Source organism: Aotus nancymaae, unplaced genomic scaffold (genome assembly GCF_030222135.1).
Source record: "Aotus nancymaae isolate 86718 unplaced genomic scaffold, 86718_ANA_hifiasm-v0.15.2.pri h1tg000075l, whole genome shotgun sequence".
In the NCBI taxonomy this organism is placed as follows: domain Eukaryota; kingdom Metazoa; phylum Chordata; class Mammalia; order Primates; family Aotidae; genus Aotus; species Aotus nancymaae.
The window spans coordinates 700,859-718,971 of NW_026988490.1; the positions used below are offsets into that span (position 1 = coordinate 700,859).

Here is an 18,113-nt window from a genome sequence, read left to right on the forward strand (position 1 = left end):
GAGCTGGGTGTTTGAATCCCTGAGCTAATTTTCTCCCTACTTTGTTCAGCAAAATTAGGAGCAACTAGACAGTCTCATTACACTTGTTAGTTTAACAGAATGTTTGAAGGCATCTTCAACATGTACATGTTAACTCAGAACATTGCCTTTTATATTTATTTAATTTAAAGTACCTGGGCCAGGTGTGGTGGCTCACGCCTGTGATCCCAGCACTTTGAGAGGTCAAGACAGGCGAATCAGCTGAGGTCAGAAGTTCAAGACCAGCCTGGCCAACATGGTGAAAGCCCATCTCTACTAAAAATATAAAAATTAGCTAGACATGGTGATATGTGTTTGTAATTCCAGCTACTCAGGAGGCTGAGGCAGGAGAATCACTTGAACCCAGGAGGCAGATGTTGCAGTGAGCTGAAATCGTGCCACTGCACTCCAGCCTGGGTAACAGAGCAAGATCCCGTCCCAAGAAGAAAAAAGAAAAGTATCCAATGGTGATATTTTGTGTATCTGTATTGCCACATCACACTATGAATTATCTGTAGTTTTTTTTTTTTTTTTCCTTTTTTTTGAGACAGGGTCTCCCTCTGTTGCCTAGGCTGGAGTGCAGTGGCGTGATCGTGGCTCATTTCAGCCTTGACCTTCAGGGTTCGAGCAATATTCTGTGCTCAAGCAGTCCTCCTGCCTCAGCCTCCTGAATAGTCGGAATCACAGGCATGAGCCACCGTGACCAGAGAATATGTCGTATTTTGGTAGAGACAGTTTCGCCATGTTGCCCAGGATGGTCTTGAACTCCTGGACTCAAGCAATCCACCCGCCTGGGCCTCCTAAAGTGCTGGAATTACAGGCGTGAGCCACCGAGCTGGTCCTATCTGTGTTCTTTTGATTATTTGTAATTAATGCCTTTCAATCTAGTTAGAGTACCAGTTTCAGAAACCAACCCCAGAACTAATTCAGAAAATTTGTTCTTAAGATTTGGTTCCTATAGAACCATTCTTGGTACCAAAATGTGTGTGTGTGAGGGTTCTCCAGAAAAACAGAGTGAACTAACAGGATGTATATAGTCTCAGTCTCTTTCTTTTTCGGAATTGACGATGTGGTTATGGAGGCTGGCAGGTCCAAAATCTTCAGAGCAGGATGCGGATTCAGGGAACAGTTGATGTTGTAGCTCTGGACCAGGGGCAGTCTGGAGACAGTTTCATCTTCTTTTTCTTTGGTTTGTTTTGGTTTTACTTATGGATTTCGGTTGAATGGATGAGGTCTACCCACATTAAATAAGATATCTGCTTTAGTCACAGTCTACCAATATAAATGTTAATCCCATCTCAGAACATGCCATCATGCCACCATCCAGGTTGATGTTTGACCAATTATCTGGGTACCAATGCCTAGCCCCATTGACATATAAGATCACTATGACAGTCAGATAGCAAATATTTTTAGTTTTGTGGGTTATATGGTTTATGTTACAACTACTCAACTGTGCGATTGTCATCATAGACAATACATAAACAAATGGCCATGCTGTGTTCCAATAACACTTTATTTATAGATACTAAAATTTGAACTTCATGTGATGTTCACATCACAAAATAAAGTTTTTCTTTGATCCTTTCCTCCTTCCCCCAACCCACCATGTCAAAGAAAAAAAGTACTGCCAGCCAGATCCAGTGGTAGGTACCTGCACATACCACTACACCTGTAATCCCAGCTGCTTGAGAGGCTGACGCAGGGGGATCGCTTGAGCCCAGGAGTTCAAGGCTATATTGTGCTATAATTACGCCTGTGATTGTGCCACTGCACTGCAGCCTGGGCAACATTTTTTTAAAGAGAGGCCCCATCTTTTAAAAAATGTATATACAGGCAGCAGATAGGATTTGGCGTAGTTTGATGACTATGAAGGGCTCTCTTGCCTAAAACATGGACGTGGTGAGAATATGTGCAAAGGCCGTGGGTAAAGAACTTTTTATTTTGCTTTTTGTGTTGGTGCATTCTGAAGAGTAGGTGCTTTCTTTTCTTGCTCAATCTCTTCCTGAGCCTGTTCTGGGATTTTCTGAGAAGGTTGCTGTTAATCTAGTTTTTTTTTTTTCCAGCTATTCCCTAGATTGGGGCAGGAGAGGAGAAATTCAGCAGAGAGTTCTCTCTCCTTGTCAAGGCTATCCCCTGCCTGCTTTCCTATGAGACAGATGGTGCATGTAGGCAAAAGGCTGGAACATGTCAGCTGCCCCTGTTACCCAGTGCTTTGAGCAGAAAGGCCTGTTGGGTTAGTTCTTGGGCTCCAGTATTCACTGTGCTCCTGTTTTATGTTTTCACCCATCTTTCTGCCTTGGCTTTAGGTTCCTATATTTGCATTTATATAAAGTTCTTATGGAATAAAAATTATAATGATGATGAGCAGCATAGAGTTGTGTGCTTCAGAGCTGGCAGTACCGGAACTAGAAGGCTGGGGTTGAATCTGAGCTCAAATGCTCGAGAGCTGTGTGACTTAGCATGTGGTTCTTTTCTGGGCATCAGTTTCCTAATCTGTAGAAGGAATGGAAATAGGGCCAGCCACAGTGCCTTATGCCTGTAATCCCAGATACTCAGGAGGCTGAAATGGGAGGACAGCTTAAGCCCAGGAGGTGGAGGTTGCACTGAGCCATGATTGTGCCACTGTACTCAAGCCTGGGCAACAGAGTGAGACCCTGTCTCTAAAAATAAAAATTAAAAAAAGGTGAAAATGAGATAGAAAGTAACTCACACGGTTTTCTGTTTAGTTTTGCTTTGTTTTTTTGAGACGGAGTTTCAGAATCTCACTCTGTCACCTAGACTAGGGTGCAGTGGCCTAATCATGACTCACCTCCTGGGCTGAAGCAATCCTCCTGCCCCAACTTCTTGAGTGTCTGGAACTACAGGTACCTGCTACCATGCCCGGCTACTTTTTACATTTTTTAGTAGCTATGGGGTCTCCTTATGTTATTAGGCAGGCTGGCCTTAACTCCCAGACTTGGGTTATCCCCTTGCTTCAGCCTCCCAAAGTGTTAGGATTATAGGCATGAGCCTATAGGGGCCATCACATGATTTTTTTTATTTTTTTATTTATTTTTAATATTTTTATAGATCTAGTCCTGAATCCAGAATATGGTTTTTTGTTTTTTTTGTTTTTTTTTTTTGACACAGAGTTTTGCTCTTGTTGCCCAGGCTGGAGTGCAATTGCATGATCTTGGTTCACAGCAACCTTTGCCTCCTGGGTTCAAGTGGTCTCCTGCCTCAGCGTCCCAAGTAGCTGGGATTACAGGCATGCACCATTACATGTGGCAAATACTGTATTTTTAGTAGACATGGGGTTTCTCCATTTTGGTCAGGCTGGTCTCAAACTCCCGACTTCAGATGATCCACCTGCCTTGGCCTCCCAAAATGCTGGGATTGCAGGCATGAGCCACGTTTTCTGGCCTCAGAACAGTTTATATTTACAGAATTATTTGAAAGGTAGTAGAGAGTTTACATGTATCTCATATGTTTCCCCTATTAACATGTTACACTTGTTTCATTGATGTATCAATATTGGTACAAATTTTTATTAACTGAAATTTATACTTCATCCAGATGTCCTTGGCTTTTCTTTCTTTTCTTTCTTTCTTTCTTTTTTTCTTTTTTTTTTTTTCGAGATGGGGTCTTGCTCTGTCACCCAGGCTGGAGTGCAATGGCATAATCTTGGCTCACTGCAACCTCCACCTCCCGGGTTCAAGTGATTCTCCTGCCTCAGCCTCCTGAGTAGCTGGAACTACAGGTAAGTGCCACCATGCCCAGCAAATTTTTTGTATTTTTAGTAGAGATGGGGTTTCACCATGTTAGCCAGGATGGTCTCAATCTTCTGACCCTGTGATCCATCTGCCTCGGCATCCTAAAGTACTAGGATTACAGGCGTGAGCCACCACCCCCGGCTGTCCTTGGTTTTTCTAAAATATCCTTTTGCTGTTCTAGGATCTCATCCAGGAAATCACAGTACAGCTAGTATTATGTGTCTCAAGGTTGTTCTTACTTGTGACATTTTCTCACTTTATTTTGTTGACCTTGACAGTTTTGGGGATTACTGGTCAAAAGTTTGTAGACTATCCTCCAATTAGGGTTTTTAAAAACTGATTTATACTTCACATATACCCTTTTAAAGTATACAATTCAGTGCTTTTGAGTATATTCCCAGTGTTTCCCAACCATCCCTACTACCTAATTCCAGAAATTCTGGAATACTTTGATCATTCCAGAAAGAAACCTCATAACCATCAGCAATTACTCTTCTTTCACTCCTCCCCCATCCCCTGACAATGACTAATCTGCTTTCTGTCTATAGAAGAATGATACTCCGTTGTACCATGCATAGTTTTGTGTGTGTGTCGGGGGGTGGGGTGGGGGGGAGGTTTTGAGACAGGGTCTCACTCTGTTGCCCAGGCTGGAATGCAGTGGTGTAATCATAATTCCTGCAGCCTCAACCTCCCTGGCTCAAGCAATCCTCCCACCTCACCTTAGATAGCTGGAAATAGAGGTACACACCACTATGCTAAGCTAATTTTAAAAAAAATTATTAGTAGACATGGAGTCTTGCAATCAGGAAAATCTTGGACTCCTGAGTTCAAGCAATCCTCTCACCTTGGCTTCCAAAAGTGTTGAGATTGCAGGCATGAGCCACTGCACCTGGCCTCATATTTTGTTTATCCATTCATCTGTTGATAAGCATTTGAGTTGTTTCCAGTTTTTAACTTTTTTTTTTTTTTTTTTGAGACAGAGTCTTACTCTGTCACCCAGACTGGAGTGCAATGGTGTGATCTCAGCTCTGTGCCACCTCCACCTCCCAGGGCCAAGTGATTCTCCTGCTTCAGCCTCCCGAGCAGCTGGGACTACAGATGCCCACCATCATGCCCAGCTAAATGTTATTTTTTTTTAATAGAGATGAGGTTTCACCGTGTTGGTCAGGCTGGACACGAACTCCTGACCTCAGGTGATCCACCTGCCCTGTCTTCCAAAGTGCTGGGATTACAGGCATGAACCACCGCACTCAGCCGTTTTTATTTCTTTTGGATCGTCATTTGGTAACTTCAGGGTTAACATTGTAAGCATTGCCAAACTCTTTCACTGTGGCTGTGCTGTTTTACATTCCAATCAGCAGTGCTAGAGAGTTCCAATTTCTCCACCCTCTCCATAACACTTGTCATTGTCTTTTTAATTATAGCCCCAAGTGGGATCTCATTGTGGTTATCATTGGTATTTCTCTAATGACTTGCGATTGTTAGTATCTTTTCATGTGCTTATTGGCCATTGGTATTTGAGAATTATTTTAGTCCTTTGCCCATTAAAAAATTTTTTTCCTTTTATTGTTGAATAGTAACACTTTTTTTTTTTTTGAGACAGTCTCACTCTAACACCCAAGCTAGAGTGCAGTGGCCTGATCTCAGCTCACTGCAGTCTCTGCCTCCTGGGTTCAAGGGTTTTTCCTGCCTCAGCCTCCCGAGTAGCTGGGACTACAGAAATGTGCCACTATACCCAGCTAATTTTTATATTTTTAATAAAGACGAGGTTTCACCAGGCTAGTCTCAAATTGCTTGCCTCAAGTGATCCACCTGCCTTGGCCTCCCAAAGTGCTGAGATTACAGTTATGAGCCACCGTGCCCAGCCCAAGAGCAACACTTCTTGATACATTCTGAATACTACACTCTTATTAGCTTCATGATTTTCTCCCTTTCTCTTGGCTATCTTTTCAGTTTCTTAACATCCCTTGAAGCAAAAACTTTAACTGTGATGAAGTTCAGTTTATTATTTCTGGTTGCTTTTGTTTTAGGTGTCATATATGTATATATGTGCACATGTATGCATGTATAACATGTATATATGTTTTCTTCTGTAACAATTGACTTATATTTTATTGATCTATTTTAATTTTTGTACATGGTATGGTGCAAGAGTTCTGATTAGTTTTTTGTAGTCTCCTTTGTCTATTCTATACAGAATAGTTGTATTGCAGGTTTAGTGTCCTTTAAACACATAACCTTAAGTGTTAGGCTTGGGGATGAGTGTATACTTTGGGAAAAATTGAATTGTTGGGAGTCTACTAGCATATCATAGTGGAGTTTAGTGGCAATGTCTTCTTCTCTGTATCTTCACTCCCTAGTTGTAGGAGATGCTGAATCAGGCCTATTATTAACTAATGTGAAATATCCTCTAAGGAGATGAGTGAGCCTAGTGGCAGTTCTCTTTGAATTTTCTGTAAAGCCCAGGACACCCATTATGACTTCTCAGACTTCAAAGCGAATTTCCTAATGCATTAGAACAAACAGGAGATTATGAGGAAAGGCAGTCAGAGTTTGAAAAGAGAACACACCAGAAACAATGGAAAACAGGTCCAAGAAACTAGATCATCAAGTGCTACTTGAGAATTGAATACAATTTTACCCCATTTTAATAATACTTATATTTTAATTGTAAAAGTAATTCATAATCGTTGAAAAAGTACCTAGCACTGTAAAAATTAAAAATACAAAGCAATCTCAAATTGTGACAGCCAAGAGAAGCCTAAAGAAACATGATTATAATGTTGGGGGCATGTAAGTTTGGTGTCTACAATGGAAAAAGTGTATCGGGGAACAACAAGAATAAAAAATGAATACCCAATTCCTACTGCTAGAGGAAGTAGTATTGTAACATTTGGTGAAGTTCTAAGAGTCAATATTTTAATGCTGCTTTTAGTCTGTACTAGGACCTGTTCTAAATAGTATTTTAGCTCATTTAATTGTTAAGCCATTGTATAAAGTAAATACATTGTATAAAGTAATCTGCTCATGTCACAGATTAGGAATTTAATGCACAGAAGGTTAAGTAATTTGCTCAAAGTAACATTGCTGTCAAGAGTCAAAGCTAGAATTTAAATCAAAAGAGCCTGAGTCCAGCCGGGTGCGGTGGCTCACGCCTGTAATCCCAGCACTTTGGAAGGCCGAGGCGGGTGGATCACGAGGTCAAGAGATCGAGACCATCCTGGTCAACATGGTGAAACCCCATCTCTACTAAAAATACAAAAAAAAAAAAAAAAATTAGCTGGGCATGGTGGCACATGCCTGTAATCCCAGCTACTCAGGAGGCTGAGGCAGGAGAATTACCTGAACCCAGGAGGCGGAGGTTGCGGTGAGCCAAGATCGCGCCATTACACTCTAGCCTGGGTAACAAGAGCAAAACTCCGTCTCAAAAAAAAAAAAAAAAAAAAAAAAAAAGAGCCTAAGTTCAAAGGCATGGTTTTCATCACTGAACTATAGCTGTGTGTATACTTGCATAATTTTTTCAGTGTATGAATAAACATACAAAATACCTTCAAATAGTTAATTTTACATTTTACTTATTTATTTATTTATTTGAGACAGAATGTCGCTCTGTCACCAGGCTGGAGAGCAATGGCATGATCTCGGCTCACTGCAACCTCTGCCTCCCGGGTTCAAGCGATTCCTGCTTCAGCCTCCAAGTAGCTGGGACCACAGGTGCACACCACTACACCCAGCTAATTTTTGTATTTTTAGTAGAGATGGGGTTTCACCATGTTGGCCAGAATGGTCTCGATCTCCTGACTTCATGATCTGCCTGCGTCGGCCTCCCAAAGTGCTGGGATTACTGGCATGAGCCACCGTGCATGCCCTACGTTTTATTTTTCGATTCACTCTCATGATCAGAGTGAACTTCCCATGTTATTTTATGTGAATATGTATCAGTGAGCTACTAGAAATTGCAATGTTTTTATAGGTCAAAAAATTGAATATTGACAGTTTTATATTGTTCAGCCTAACAGATCATTCTTTCCATCAGCCATATTGCATGTTATTGTTTATATATACATTTATTTAGCCTATATGTTCTCTGTGAGGAACGGTACTCAGTTTCTGAGATTTCATTATGATAAAAGTCAGCATTAATAAGCCTCTGCACACTTGTTTTAATGTAGCATCATTGGGAACTGAGCAGTAGCCTAGAGGGCTTGGGAGAGAATTTAACCATTTAGTCCACTTCCACTCCCACCACCTCCCTTGTTAGATAATGGGCAATTGAGAAAGGACAAAAGCGTGTAAAAACTATGCAGATACAGCTTCATGATTATTTCCTTCCTGTTCCCAGCAGTGTCTTTTTCCCAAGCTACAGCAATGTCTAAATTTTGTGGTTACCAATGCTTCTGTTATTTCTGCAGATAGAGTATCATTAGATCAAAAATCATGTTTACCTGTCCGTTAGTATTGTATGAAAGTGCCTGTTTTCCCCCACTCTAGCTATCACTGATGATTGGTAAAAATTTAAATGTATCCAAATCTAATAGGCAAAGAAGTGCTCTCCTAATTAGATCTTAGGTGGGGGTCTAAGTTCCTATTTTTGTTTTACAAAAAGTGAATAGCCAGTGTTTTTGAATTGAATGATCTATCCATTCTGTATAGGAGAGTTTAATTATATCGCAATTTCATATTCACAGTTTACCCCTTCAAAATGTAGAAAGTGGAAAAAGGGAAGAAAGATCCCACCAAATTTGAACAATGTAGCATGTTTTTAGAGTTAGAGATCTTTTCTTCCAGAAGGATTTCAAGTCTGGTATATTTGCATTGATTGTGGTTATGGCGCATTTAACTTTTCCAAACCAGCTTTTCTGTACAGCACATGGGAAGACCTGAGGGTTAGTGTAAATTAAGATTGTTTGGCCAGTGGTGTGTGCAAAAATTTTTTGTAGAACCAAGAATTCTTTAGTATTTCACACATTTTAAAAAAATAGGTAGACTTGTCCATTGATTCCATGTTGCTTATGGTTTCCAGAGGCCCTTCTCAATGCAGCAGTGATGTAGAGCCTTAGGGGTGCTGTAGCCCCCTCCCACCAGGTCATTCTGGTCCGGGAGGGTGCTGGGACGCCTGCACTGCGGCAGACGAGCACGCCTGCGCAGCCGCAGGGGTGGGCTGGTGCGCATGCGCAGGCGGGGTTGTGCGCGAAGCCTGCAGCTGCGGCAGCGAGTCTTGCGCAGAGTGGAGCGGCCGCCGGAGATGTCTGACGCTTTGGTCTGAGGAGCGGTCAGTGACGCGATGGAGCGAGCAAGGTCAGCTGTGCCGGTGGCTTCTCTCAAGAGACAGCCTGGGGAGCGGCCACTTTTATTCATCAGATACTCCAAGCTCTCAGGACTTGGAATACTGTATAAACTGGGAATTTGGGCCCTAAAGTCCTTTGTTCTGGAGAACCAGATCCGGAACGTTCAGAGGTTTGCTGTTGTGCCATCCCGCCCCACAGTGTCCTGTCTGCTTGCTTTGGGACGCATCCCCCATGCGCCCCCAACTGTGGTGTTGCGGCAGGTCCTCAGGTCCTGTTGTGGGTGTCTGTGGTGGGAAGGGCAGTGGTGATGGGGAGCATGCAGGGTAACCGCAGTGGGTTGGGGACGTGGGTGGAGGGGGGTACATCACAGTGATCGCAGTTCTGTGGAGTGAGGGTACGTGGGCGGATCGGTGCATTGGAGGTTTTAGGCAATGGTAGGTATATTGGTGTGATCGTGGCGGGGCGAAGGTACATGGAGTGACCAGTATTTATGGGGTGTTGAGTCGGGGTAGGTGTATTGAAGTGACCATTGCGCGGTGGAGCAGGGTATGTGGGGAGACTGCGGGACAATTTGTCGCAGAGGAGGCTATGGCAGTGGACCAGGGGCATGAGTTGCCGCAACCGTAGTGGGGATTGTGTTGGTGATTGCGGCACGGGGAGGGTCCGTAGGAAGTGGCTGGGAGGTCAGGGGAAGGCAGCGGTGTCGGGCATGGCAGCGGTGGGCATTGCGGCCGTGGGCATGGCGGCCGTGGGGACTGTTGCTGTCTGGAGTGATCGAAGGATGCTGAATGATCGCTGTGGCGGGGAGGGGGCGTCACAGGGAGGGGCAGTAGCACAGTCCGCAACCTTTAATTTTCCTATGACTTGCGTTGGTCATCTGGTTTGCCCACTGTGGTGATGGTGCTTTTTTTATTAAAACTGCGCAATGCCGACAATGCTGCAGGGGCTGCAGGAATGCGTGGAGTCCCTGCGTTGTGTACTCCTTCAGGAACCCTCGCTGTTGAGGCTATAGCATAAGAATACAGGAATGATGCGCTTAAACATCTTCTGACTGATAAGGCAGGTGATGCCGGAGGGGTGCTCTTTTTTTGCCACTGTTTTTCTCTCTTAGGAAGCAGACCTTGGAAGGTATGTTGAAATAGCCTGGGGTCTGCGTTGCGTCACCGCCATTGTGCTGCTCCTTCAAGATGGCCGACGCTGCAGCGGCTCGGTTCTGCGCAAGCGCAGCAGAGTGGGGGTGGCCACCGCCTCCCTGGAGAGCTGCCAGTGGGGAGGGGGCGGCTTGTGTGTGTGTGTGCTCAGTTTCTGCTGTGCTGGTACCCATCTAGGGTTCAGTAGTGAGGAGAGGAGGCAGGCAAAGGTGGGTGACTGCCCCTTCCCCAAAGTGCTGCTTGGGGAAGGATGCAGGTTGCGTAGACACAGCAGAGGTAACAGCCACCTCCACCTGCAACGGGGCGAGATGGGGGAGGGGGGACAGAGGAGTGGGTGTTTATGCTTATGCAGCCTTTGCCTGGAAGGGATGGCAGCCCTCCCCTTCACCTGGCTGACAAAGCAGTTGTTCCTTTCCCGTTGTGGCGCAGTAGAGGGGGGAGGAGGGAGATGGGTTGGCGCAGGTTCCGCCTAGCAAGCTTGGCAGCCGCCCCCTACCCACAGTGCCACAGTAGAGGACTGGAGGGGAATGTGGCTAGAGGCCAGGGATTTGTACCATCTCCGCCTGTGTGTGATGGCAGCTGCACTGGGCTCCTGCTTTTCTGTTCTGCTGTGGACTGGAGTGGTGGGGTTCTGGAGGTCATCAAAGGTGCAGCCACCCCAAGACCAGCTGTGCTGCTTCAGGAAGCTCCATTAATGGTAGAGATTTAAAATTGGTTTTCTGACTCCCTAGAAAATCCTACCTTTTTATTTTTGTAGCTCCTCTTGGTTATATTATACGCTAATTCTCCATTTTCAAAGTGGATTTGTTAACCCCTTTTAAAATTCGCTGTAGTCTTTGATTTCCACTTAATACATTTAATAAATATCACCACTTAAGAGTCACTTGTCCTTAATTTCTGGATAGTCCATTCTGATGCGCTGCGTACTTTCTTTAAATGGGTTGGGGGAGAGGGCATCATGGCTCTTCCCGACCAAGGTTGAAAGGTATTTCAAACACTGGACCTCTTCGTCTTCTGGGAGCTGAAAGCTGCAAGTGGTGTTTGCCCAAAGAGGGGAGAAGAGAATGAGAAAAGTGGAGACAATCCTGTTGGGGTGGGGTTGTGGTTGGGACCAGAGTTACTGTCTTTTCTTGGATTTTTAAATTAAAGATCATTTTTGAAGTTGGAGCTATGAAAATTTGGTGAGAAAGGTCAGTGAATAAAGTAACTGCTCTTTTATTTTCGTCCTTTTTTAAAAAAATAATTTTATTCTAAGGATTTGGTCTTCCTTTACAGGATTTTCTTGTGGTTACCTTTATTGTGTTTACGTTTTCCCTCTGTCTCTCATACCTGGTATGTCTTGTTGCATTGAGTTGTAATTAACAGAAAAGTTAAATCTACGATGCCTGAAAAGCCTTGTTCTGGAATAATCTATTTTTGGGTAGTTTTAAAAATAGCAGGGGTCTGGGATTTTACATGATATTAATAATTTGCCCTTTTTTTCCTGCTTGTACAAAGATAGTACTTCAAGTACATGTATTTCTTGGTTTAACTTTATTTGACTATTTGCAAGCTGAATATTTAGCCTGGTCCGCCATTTTGTAGTCTTTCATTCAGGCCCTTGATCCCAACATGGCGGATGCCTTTGGAAAGGCCTCCCGAAGTTTCAAGGTCTGTGTCCTCCTCAGTGAATTGGCTCTGTACCAAGGCTTTTTGAAAGCAGGGAGTGTCAGCCCTTCCTGTGATGCAGAGGAAGGAACCTTGGTTGAGAGGCCCTTATATTGTTGTCTGAGGCAGGGTACTAGCTGATTTGGGTTTATTCACAGACCTTGCCTTATCTTGATTTTACAATTCCATCTGATCAGTGTGTCACTGCTGAAATGTTTTTCACACACAGTTACTCTGTATCGTTTTGTTTCCCCTATCCTGTTCCTTTTCCTAATGAATATTTTTGTTTTCCAAAAAATTTAATTTTTAAGGTGTTAGGGATTCCTTTGTTTGTCACTGCCCTGTTAGATAGCTATTCTTAGAAAGAATCATTTAAGAAAGCAGGTTGTGGGCCGGGCGCGGTGGCTCACGCCTGTAATCCCAGCACTTTGGGAGGCCGAGGCGGGTGGATCACGAGGTCAAGAGATCGAGACCATCCTGGTCAACATGGTGAAACCCCGTCTCTACTAAAAATACAAAAAATTAGCTGGGTATGGTGGCGCGTGCCTGTAATCCCAAGCTACTCAGGAGGCCGAGGCAGGAGATTGCTTGAACCCAGGAGGCGGAGGTTGCGGTGAACCGAGATCGCGCCATAGCACTCCAGCCTGGGTAACAAGAGCGAAACTCCGTCTCAAAAAAAAAAAAAAGAAAAGAAAAGAAAGAAAGCAGGTTGTGAGTACTGCCTTCAAATGACTGGGACAGTGAGGTTTAAAAAATCTTACTGCTTCCGCGTGAAGACCTATCGCTGGTCCTGTCTCCTACATTTTTGTGTGTGTGTGGCCCAGAGCCCGAAAGCTTGAGTGAGAATACTGATTAAGGCAGCCTCTCTCCATTTTTTGATGCCAGCTGGCTCAAATTTCTGTTTTTTTGTTTTCCTTAAAGAGACCAGGGTATCCCTGTGCTGTCCAGGCTGGACTCGAACTACTGGACTCTAGCTATATCTTCCTCCACCTCAGTCTTTCTGGGCTATGGGAAAAGGTCACTGGCTGGCCCAAATTCTCTTTTTGGTAATTTTCCCCAGATTTTGTTTTGCAGGCACTGGGTTTCTTACGTTTCTGGGGTACAGATTAGAAGGCTGTCACATTAACTTTTTTGTTTAGGAGACAGGGGTCTGGCTGTGTTGCCTAGGTTGGAGTGCAGTGGTGCCGGTATGGCTCCCTGTAACCTCAAATTCCTAAATCAATCTAGACTACTGCCTCAGCCTCCCAAGTAGCTGTTACTGTAGGCTTGAGGTGCTGCGCCCAGCTAATTTTGTGTGTGTGTTTTTTTTTTTTTTTTTTTTTTTTTGTAGGGAGAGGTCTCTCTATGTTGCCCAGATTGGTCTGGAACTCCTGAATTCAAGCAATGCTCATGCTTAGGACTCCCGAAGTGCTGGCATTGTAGACATGAGCCGCTGTACCTGGCCAAATTTGTTTATTTGTTTCTGTATTTATATTTCTTCTTGAGATCTTAAATTTTATAGAAAATTTAGGCAGTTAGTGATAGAATTGGGATTCCATTGCTTTTTGCTTTTCAGGTTATATATTTCCAGGTTATTACTTTCAGTATAAGTGATTTGAGGGCAAGCATTTAACACTGTTTATATGTAGTGGTTTTTTCATGATATCCTCAGTTTCATAAAATGTTAGTTTCTGTGTTGGGGTTGCAGTTAGATAAATGCATATGTGTATGTGAATGTATCCAGAACATTCAATAAACCAGCGTTTTCAAAATAAATCTCATAGATGACATTTATATGTAGATTAAAAAGTAAGTAGATTTAAGCCAGGCATGGTGGCTCACTTCTGTAATCCCAGCACTCTGGGATGCCAAGGCAGGAGGATCATTGGAGCTTGAGAGTTCAAGCTTGGATAGTGAGACCTTGTCTCTACATTTATAAAAGATAAATTCAGGGGCTGGGCAGAGTGGCTCACACCTGTAATCCCAGCAGTTTTGGAGGCCGAGGCAGGTAGATCGCCTGCTGTCAGAATTTCTAGACCAGCCTGGCCAACATGGCAAAACCCTGTCTCTACTAAAAATTACAAAAGTTAGCCAGGCACGGTGGTGGGCACCTGTAATCTCAGCTATTCAGGCTGAGGCAGGAGAACCGCTTGAACCCGGGAGGCAAGGGTTGCACTGAGCCTTTGCACTCCAGCCCAGGCAACAAGAGCAAAACTCCGTCTCAAAAAAAAAAAATAATAATAATAATTAAAAAATAAGTTCAAAAAACAAAAACAAGACTAATAAAAGACAAAAAAGTAAGTTCAGAAAGTTGAAATAATAGAACATTTTGGTTTGATAGCTGTTTCCTCGGTTGACCTCAGACGTTATATTGAGCAACTACTGAATGGGGTTTTTGTTTTTTTTTGGTAAGACAGTGTTTGCGATTATATACTATTATGCTATTAGATTAATCATGATTTAGTTGATAGTTCCTTTTATTTATTTTTTGAGATGGAGTCTCGCTCTGTCACCCAGGATGGAGTGCAGTGGTGCTATCTCTGCTCACTGCAACCTCCACCTCCCAGATTCAAGGGATTCTTCTGCCTCAGCCTCCTGAGTAGCTGGGATTACAGGGGCACACCACCGTACCTGGCTAATTTTTGTATTTTTAGTGGAGACGGGGTTTCACCATGTTGGTCAGGCTGGATAGTTTCTTTAATTGTATTATACATTATTAACTATATTTGCGTGCCCACCATAATGTAATACTGATCAATACTAAATTCCTTTTCATGGCTGAATGATATTCCTTTGGCTATACTATATTTTCTGTATTCATTAGTTGATGGACATTTGAATTGTTTCCACTTTTTGTCTGTTATGAATATTGCTACTAGGAACATGTATGAGTTTGGGTCTTCATCTACCAGTGGAGTTAGTGTCATATGTTAATTTCATGATTAACATTTTTAGGAAGTTTGCAAAAGCTATATATACCATTATATGCTCCCACCAGCAATTCCCCACCTCCTTCCCAAATACCGTGCTGTCAGATGGTGGCATTTAAGTGGGGTTTTTCTTTTTGTTTTGAGGCAGGGTCTGACTGTGTCACCAAGACTGGTGTGCAATGGCATAATCTCAGGTCACCACAGTCTCTGCCTCCCAGGCTCAAGGGCCCCTCTCACCTCAGCCTCCTAAGTAGCTGGCACCACAGGCATGGACCACCACACCCAGCTAATTTTTGTATTTTTTTGTACAGACGTTGCCCAAGCTGGTCTTGACCTCCTGAGCTCAAGTGATCAGCCAGCGTCAGCCTTCCATGAGCCAATGTGCCCCACCTAAGTGGGGTTTTGATTTGCATTTTTAGTGACTAATGTTCAGTATCATTTCATATAGATTAGTCATTTGTTTATGTTTGGAGGACTGTATTCAAGTGTTTTACCCATTGTAGCAATAGAATTTGCCCTTTTATTGTTGAGTTGTAACAGTTCCTTACATATTCTGGTTATCAAACTTGAAAAAATACTTTTGTGATGTGTGGTTGACATACAAAAGCTGTAGATAATGTTAAAAGTTGCTATGCTAAGAGATAAGTATATGCCTTTGAAATTATTATCTTATCACTATTAGTGGCGTAAATGTATCCATCACCTGAAAAAGTTTCTTTGCCTCTCTCTACCTTCTTTTTTTTCATTGTTTAGATTTTATTTTTGTTTTCGGATACTAGACACTTAGCTGTATGTTTAGCAAGTATTTTTTCTTATTCTGCTTATCCTTTCACTTTAGTGTTTTTGGAACAAAATTGATTTGTTGTTGAAGTACACTTTATTTCTCATACTGCCTGTAATTCAGGTGTTACATTTAATAGACCATTCTGTAATCAAAAATAATAAACATCAGTGTATAAAAGTTTGCCATTTGAAAATCACATATGTGATATGACTTAGAACATTTAAATTCTTGAAGGAATAAAACAGCTGTGCGTTATTGGTAAGCTGTTTTACCAAAATCTAAAAGTCTAACGTGGCTTAAAAACATCTAGGATTCAGAAAATTATTAATAGCTTTGAATTTTGCTTTTGAGATATCACTTGTATTAGTGAAAGGTCCTCCTGACCTTCCCGATTTATCATCTTTAAGGTTTCGTAGGTGGTTTCTGCAGTCCTTAATATGGCTAGTCCAAGTGTGGGATTTCATGTTCTGTTCCCTTGAGCAGCCATTTTGTGAGGGGTTCTGCACATCATAAAATGGCAGGTTTTTTTGTTTTTGTTATGTTGATAGTTTTTAGTCTGAACAGCTCTTCTATTGCTTTGCAAATCCTAAAGCACCATCTGCATGTTTTTTAAAGTAGATATTTTATAATTGAACTATGTTCTACTATTCCACTATACAAAAGTACATCTATTGTACCCTTAAAATATTTTTTGAAACCATTTTTGAAATCATACTGTTTTTAGGGGGAAGGTGAGTAAGGTAGTGGTGGTGTGTGTGTATATATCTGCATAAGTGGGAATTTTATATGTGACTAAAAATATAAGTTGATACACTATTTTAATTCCATTTTCTGATTTTTTAAAACCAGGTTTTCTGAATTCATGGGCTTCTAAAAGGAGAAAAGAAGTGGGTAGAGCATAGATTCTGACTGAAGGCTAAAGATCTTGTAATAATTTTACCTTTTTTTAATTAGATTTAATAACACATTATATTAAATGTAGTTCAAAACCTTGACAGTAGTTATTTCGTAGATTGATGCAGTCTACCAAACAAATCCCTCTTTTTTCTGTTTCAGGGATCGCTTACACCTGAGACGGACTACAGAACAGCACGTACCAGAGGTGGAGGTCCAAGTCAAACGCAGAAGGACTGCCTCACTGAGCAACCAAGAGTGAGTACAGACTGTATTTAAAACAACTGCAAGTGAGAATCCTGTTTCAGATTAGAACAAAATATCATGCAATGAGGTGTTTCAAATGAACTTAATTGAGGAAGCAGACAGTGTACTACAGAAGATGTAGTAGAAAAGCAATGAAATTCTTAACCATGTTATCAAAATAACTCACCCTCTTGCAGATTTTAGTATAATTTATTTTCTTCTTTCCTATACATGTCTAAGTCATTTTATCTTTATAAAATTTTGTAATTACCCTTCAACATAAAGCATATTTACATTTTTTCTGCATTGTATTATTAAATCACTTTGTATGTTTGCAAAATGTACTGTGCACTAAAGTTATTACATATTCTTGCTCTGTGGTATTTAGGTGTTTTTGGTTAGTGTATTCTGTTAAAATTTAAAATACATTGTTGTTTTTCATCCTGTTTTTAGTGTATGCATATATATATGCGGAATGTATACATAGGATTATTTACAGACACACTTAGTCACACATTTTAATTTACATTTCTAGAAGGGACATTTTAATTAAAAATATGTAAACATTTTAAATGACCTAATACATATTTAATCCATGTGAAACTTTAGCATTTTGTCATTGTTATTAAAATTTTGACAGGGCTGGGCACGGTGACTCACACCTGTTATCCCAGCACTTTGAGAGGCCAAGGCAGGTGGATCACAAGGTTAGGAGATCGAGACCATCCTAACCAACATGGTGAAACCCCATCTCTACTAAAATAAAAAAAATCATCTGGGTGTGGTGGTGCATCCCTGTAGCAGCTACTTGGGAGGCTGAGGTAGGGGAATTGCTTGAACCTGGAGGCGGAGGTCACAGTGAGCTGAGACTGCACCACTGAACTCCAGCCTGGCGACAGAGCAAGACTCTGTCTCAAAACAAACAAAAAATGCAGAAATTAGCAGATGTGGTGGTGTGTGCCTGTAATTCCAGCTACTCAGGAGGCTGAAGCAGAAGAATTGCTTGAACCCAGGAGGTGGAGGTTGCAATGAGCCAAGATCATGTCATTGCACTCCAGCCTGGGCGGCAGGGTGAGACTCCCTCTCAAAAACAAAAAAATCACTAATTTATTTAAAATTTTTAAATTTATTTTATTCTGTCTTTCAGTGTATATGTCACTAAATCAGCTCTTACTCTTTAGGGCTGGATGATGCATTGAGTTCATAGGGAAATTGGAAATTGGAGCTGGGGAGTTGTCTTAATCTATTTTATGCAAAGCTTCAAATGTCTTTTCAAATTAATATTCTGCACTTTATGAATTAAATACTGTATAGGCTGCCTCTTATTTTCTCAGTCTTTTGTCTTCTGTTGGGTTACAGGTTAAACCTGAGGGGGACATTGCAATAGGAAATTCTTAAGAGAATTTCCTGTCAAGGCGCAG

General features: G+C 42.1%; 1 protein-coding gene across 8 annotated transcripts in view; it reads left to right on the forward strand.

Moving 5' to 3' along the window:
- Window positions 1-18,113, forward strand: part of SNURF (SNRPN upstream open reading frame) — a 267,460-nt gene that overhangs the window by 242,879 nt on the left and 6,468 nt on the right. For 4 of the 8 annotated variants that reach the window (XR_010339200.1, XR_010339205.1, XR_010339201.1 and 1 more), the window contains 2 exons: window positions 3,639-3,760; window positions 16,609-16,690. Coding sequence is in view for 2 of the 8 variants with exons in the window: in XM_012460385.2 (XP_012315808.3) it covers window positions 9,058-9,071; window positions 16,609-16,704 (110 nt within the window). In the remaining 6 variants the exon portion in view is untranslated. Of the gene's footprint in view, window positions 1-3,638; window positions 3,761-8,941; window positions 9,072-16,608; window positions 16,705-18,113 lie in introns of those variants that run through there. The other 4 variants (XM_012460385.2, XM_064367806.1, XR_010339202.1 and 1 more) reach the window with 3 other exon arrangements.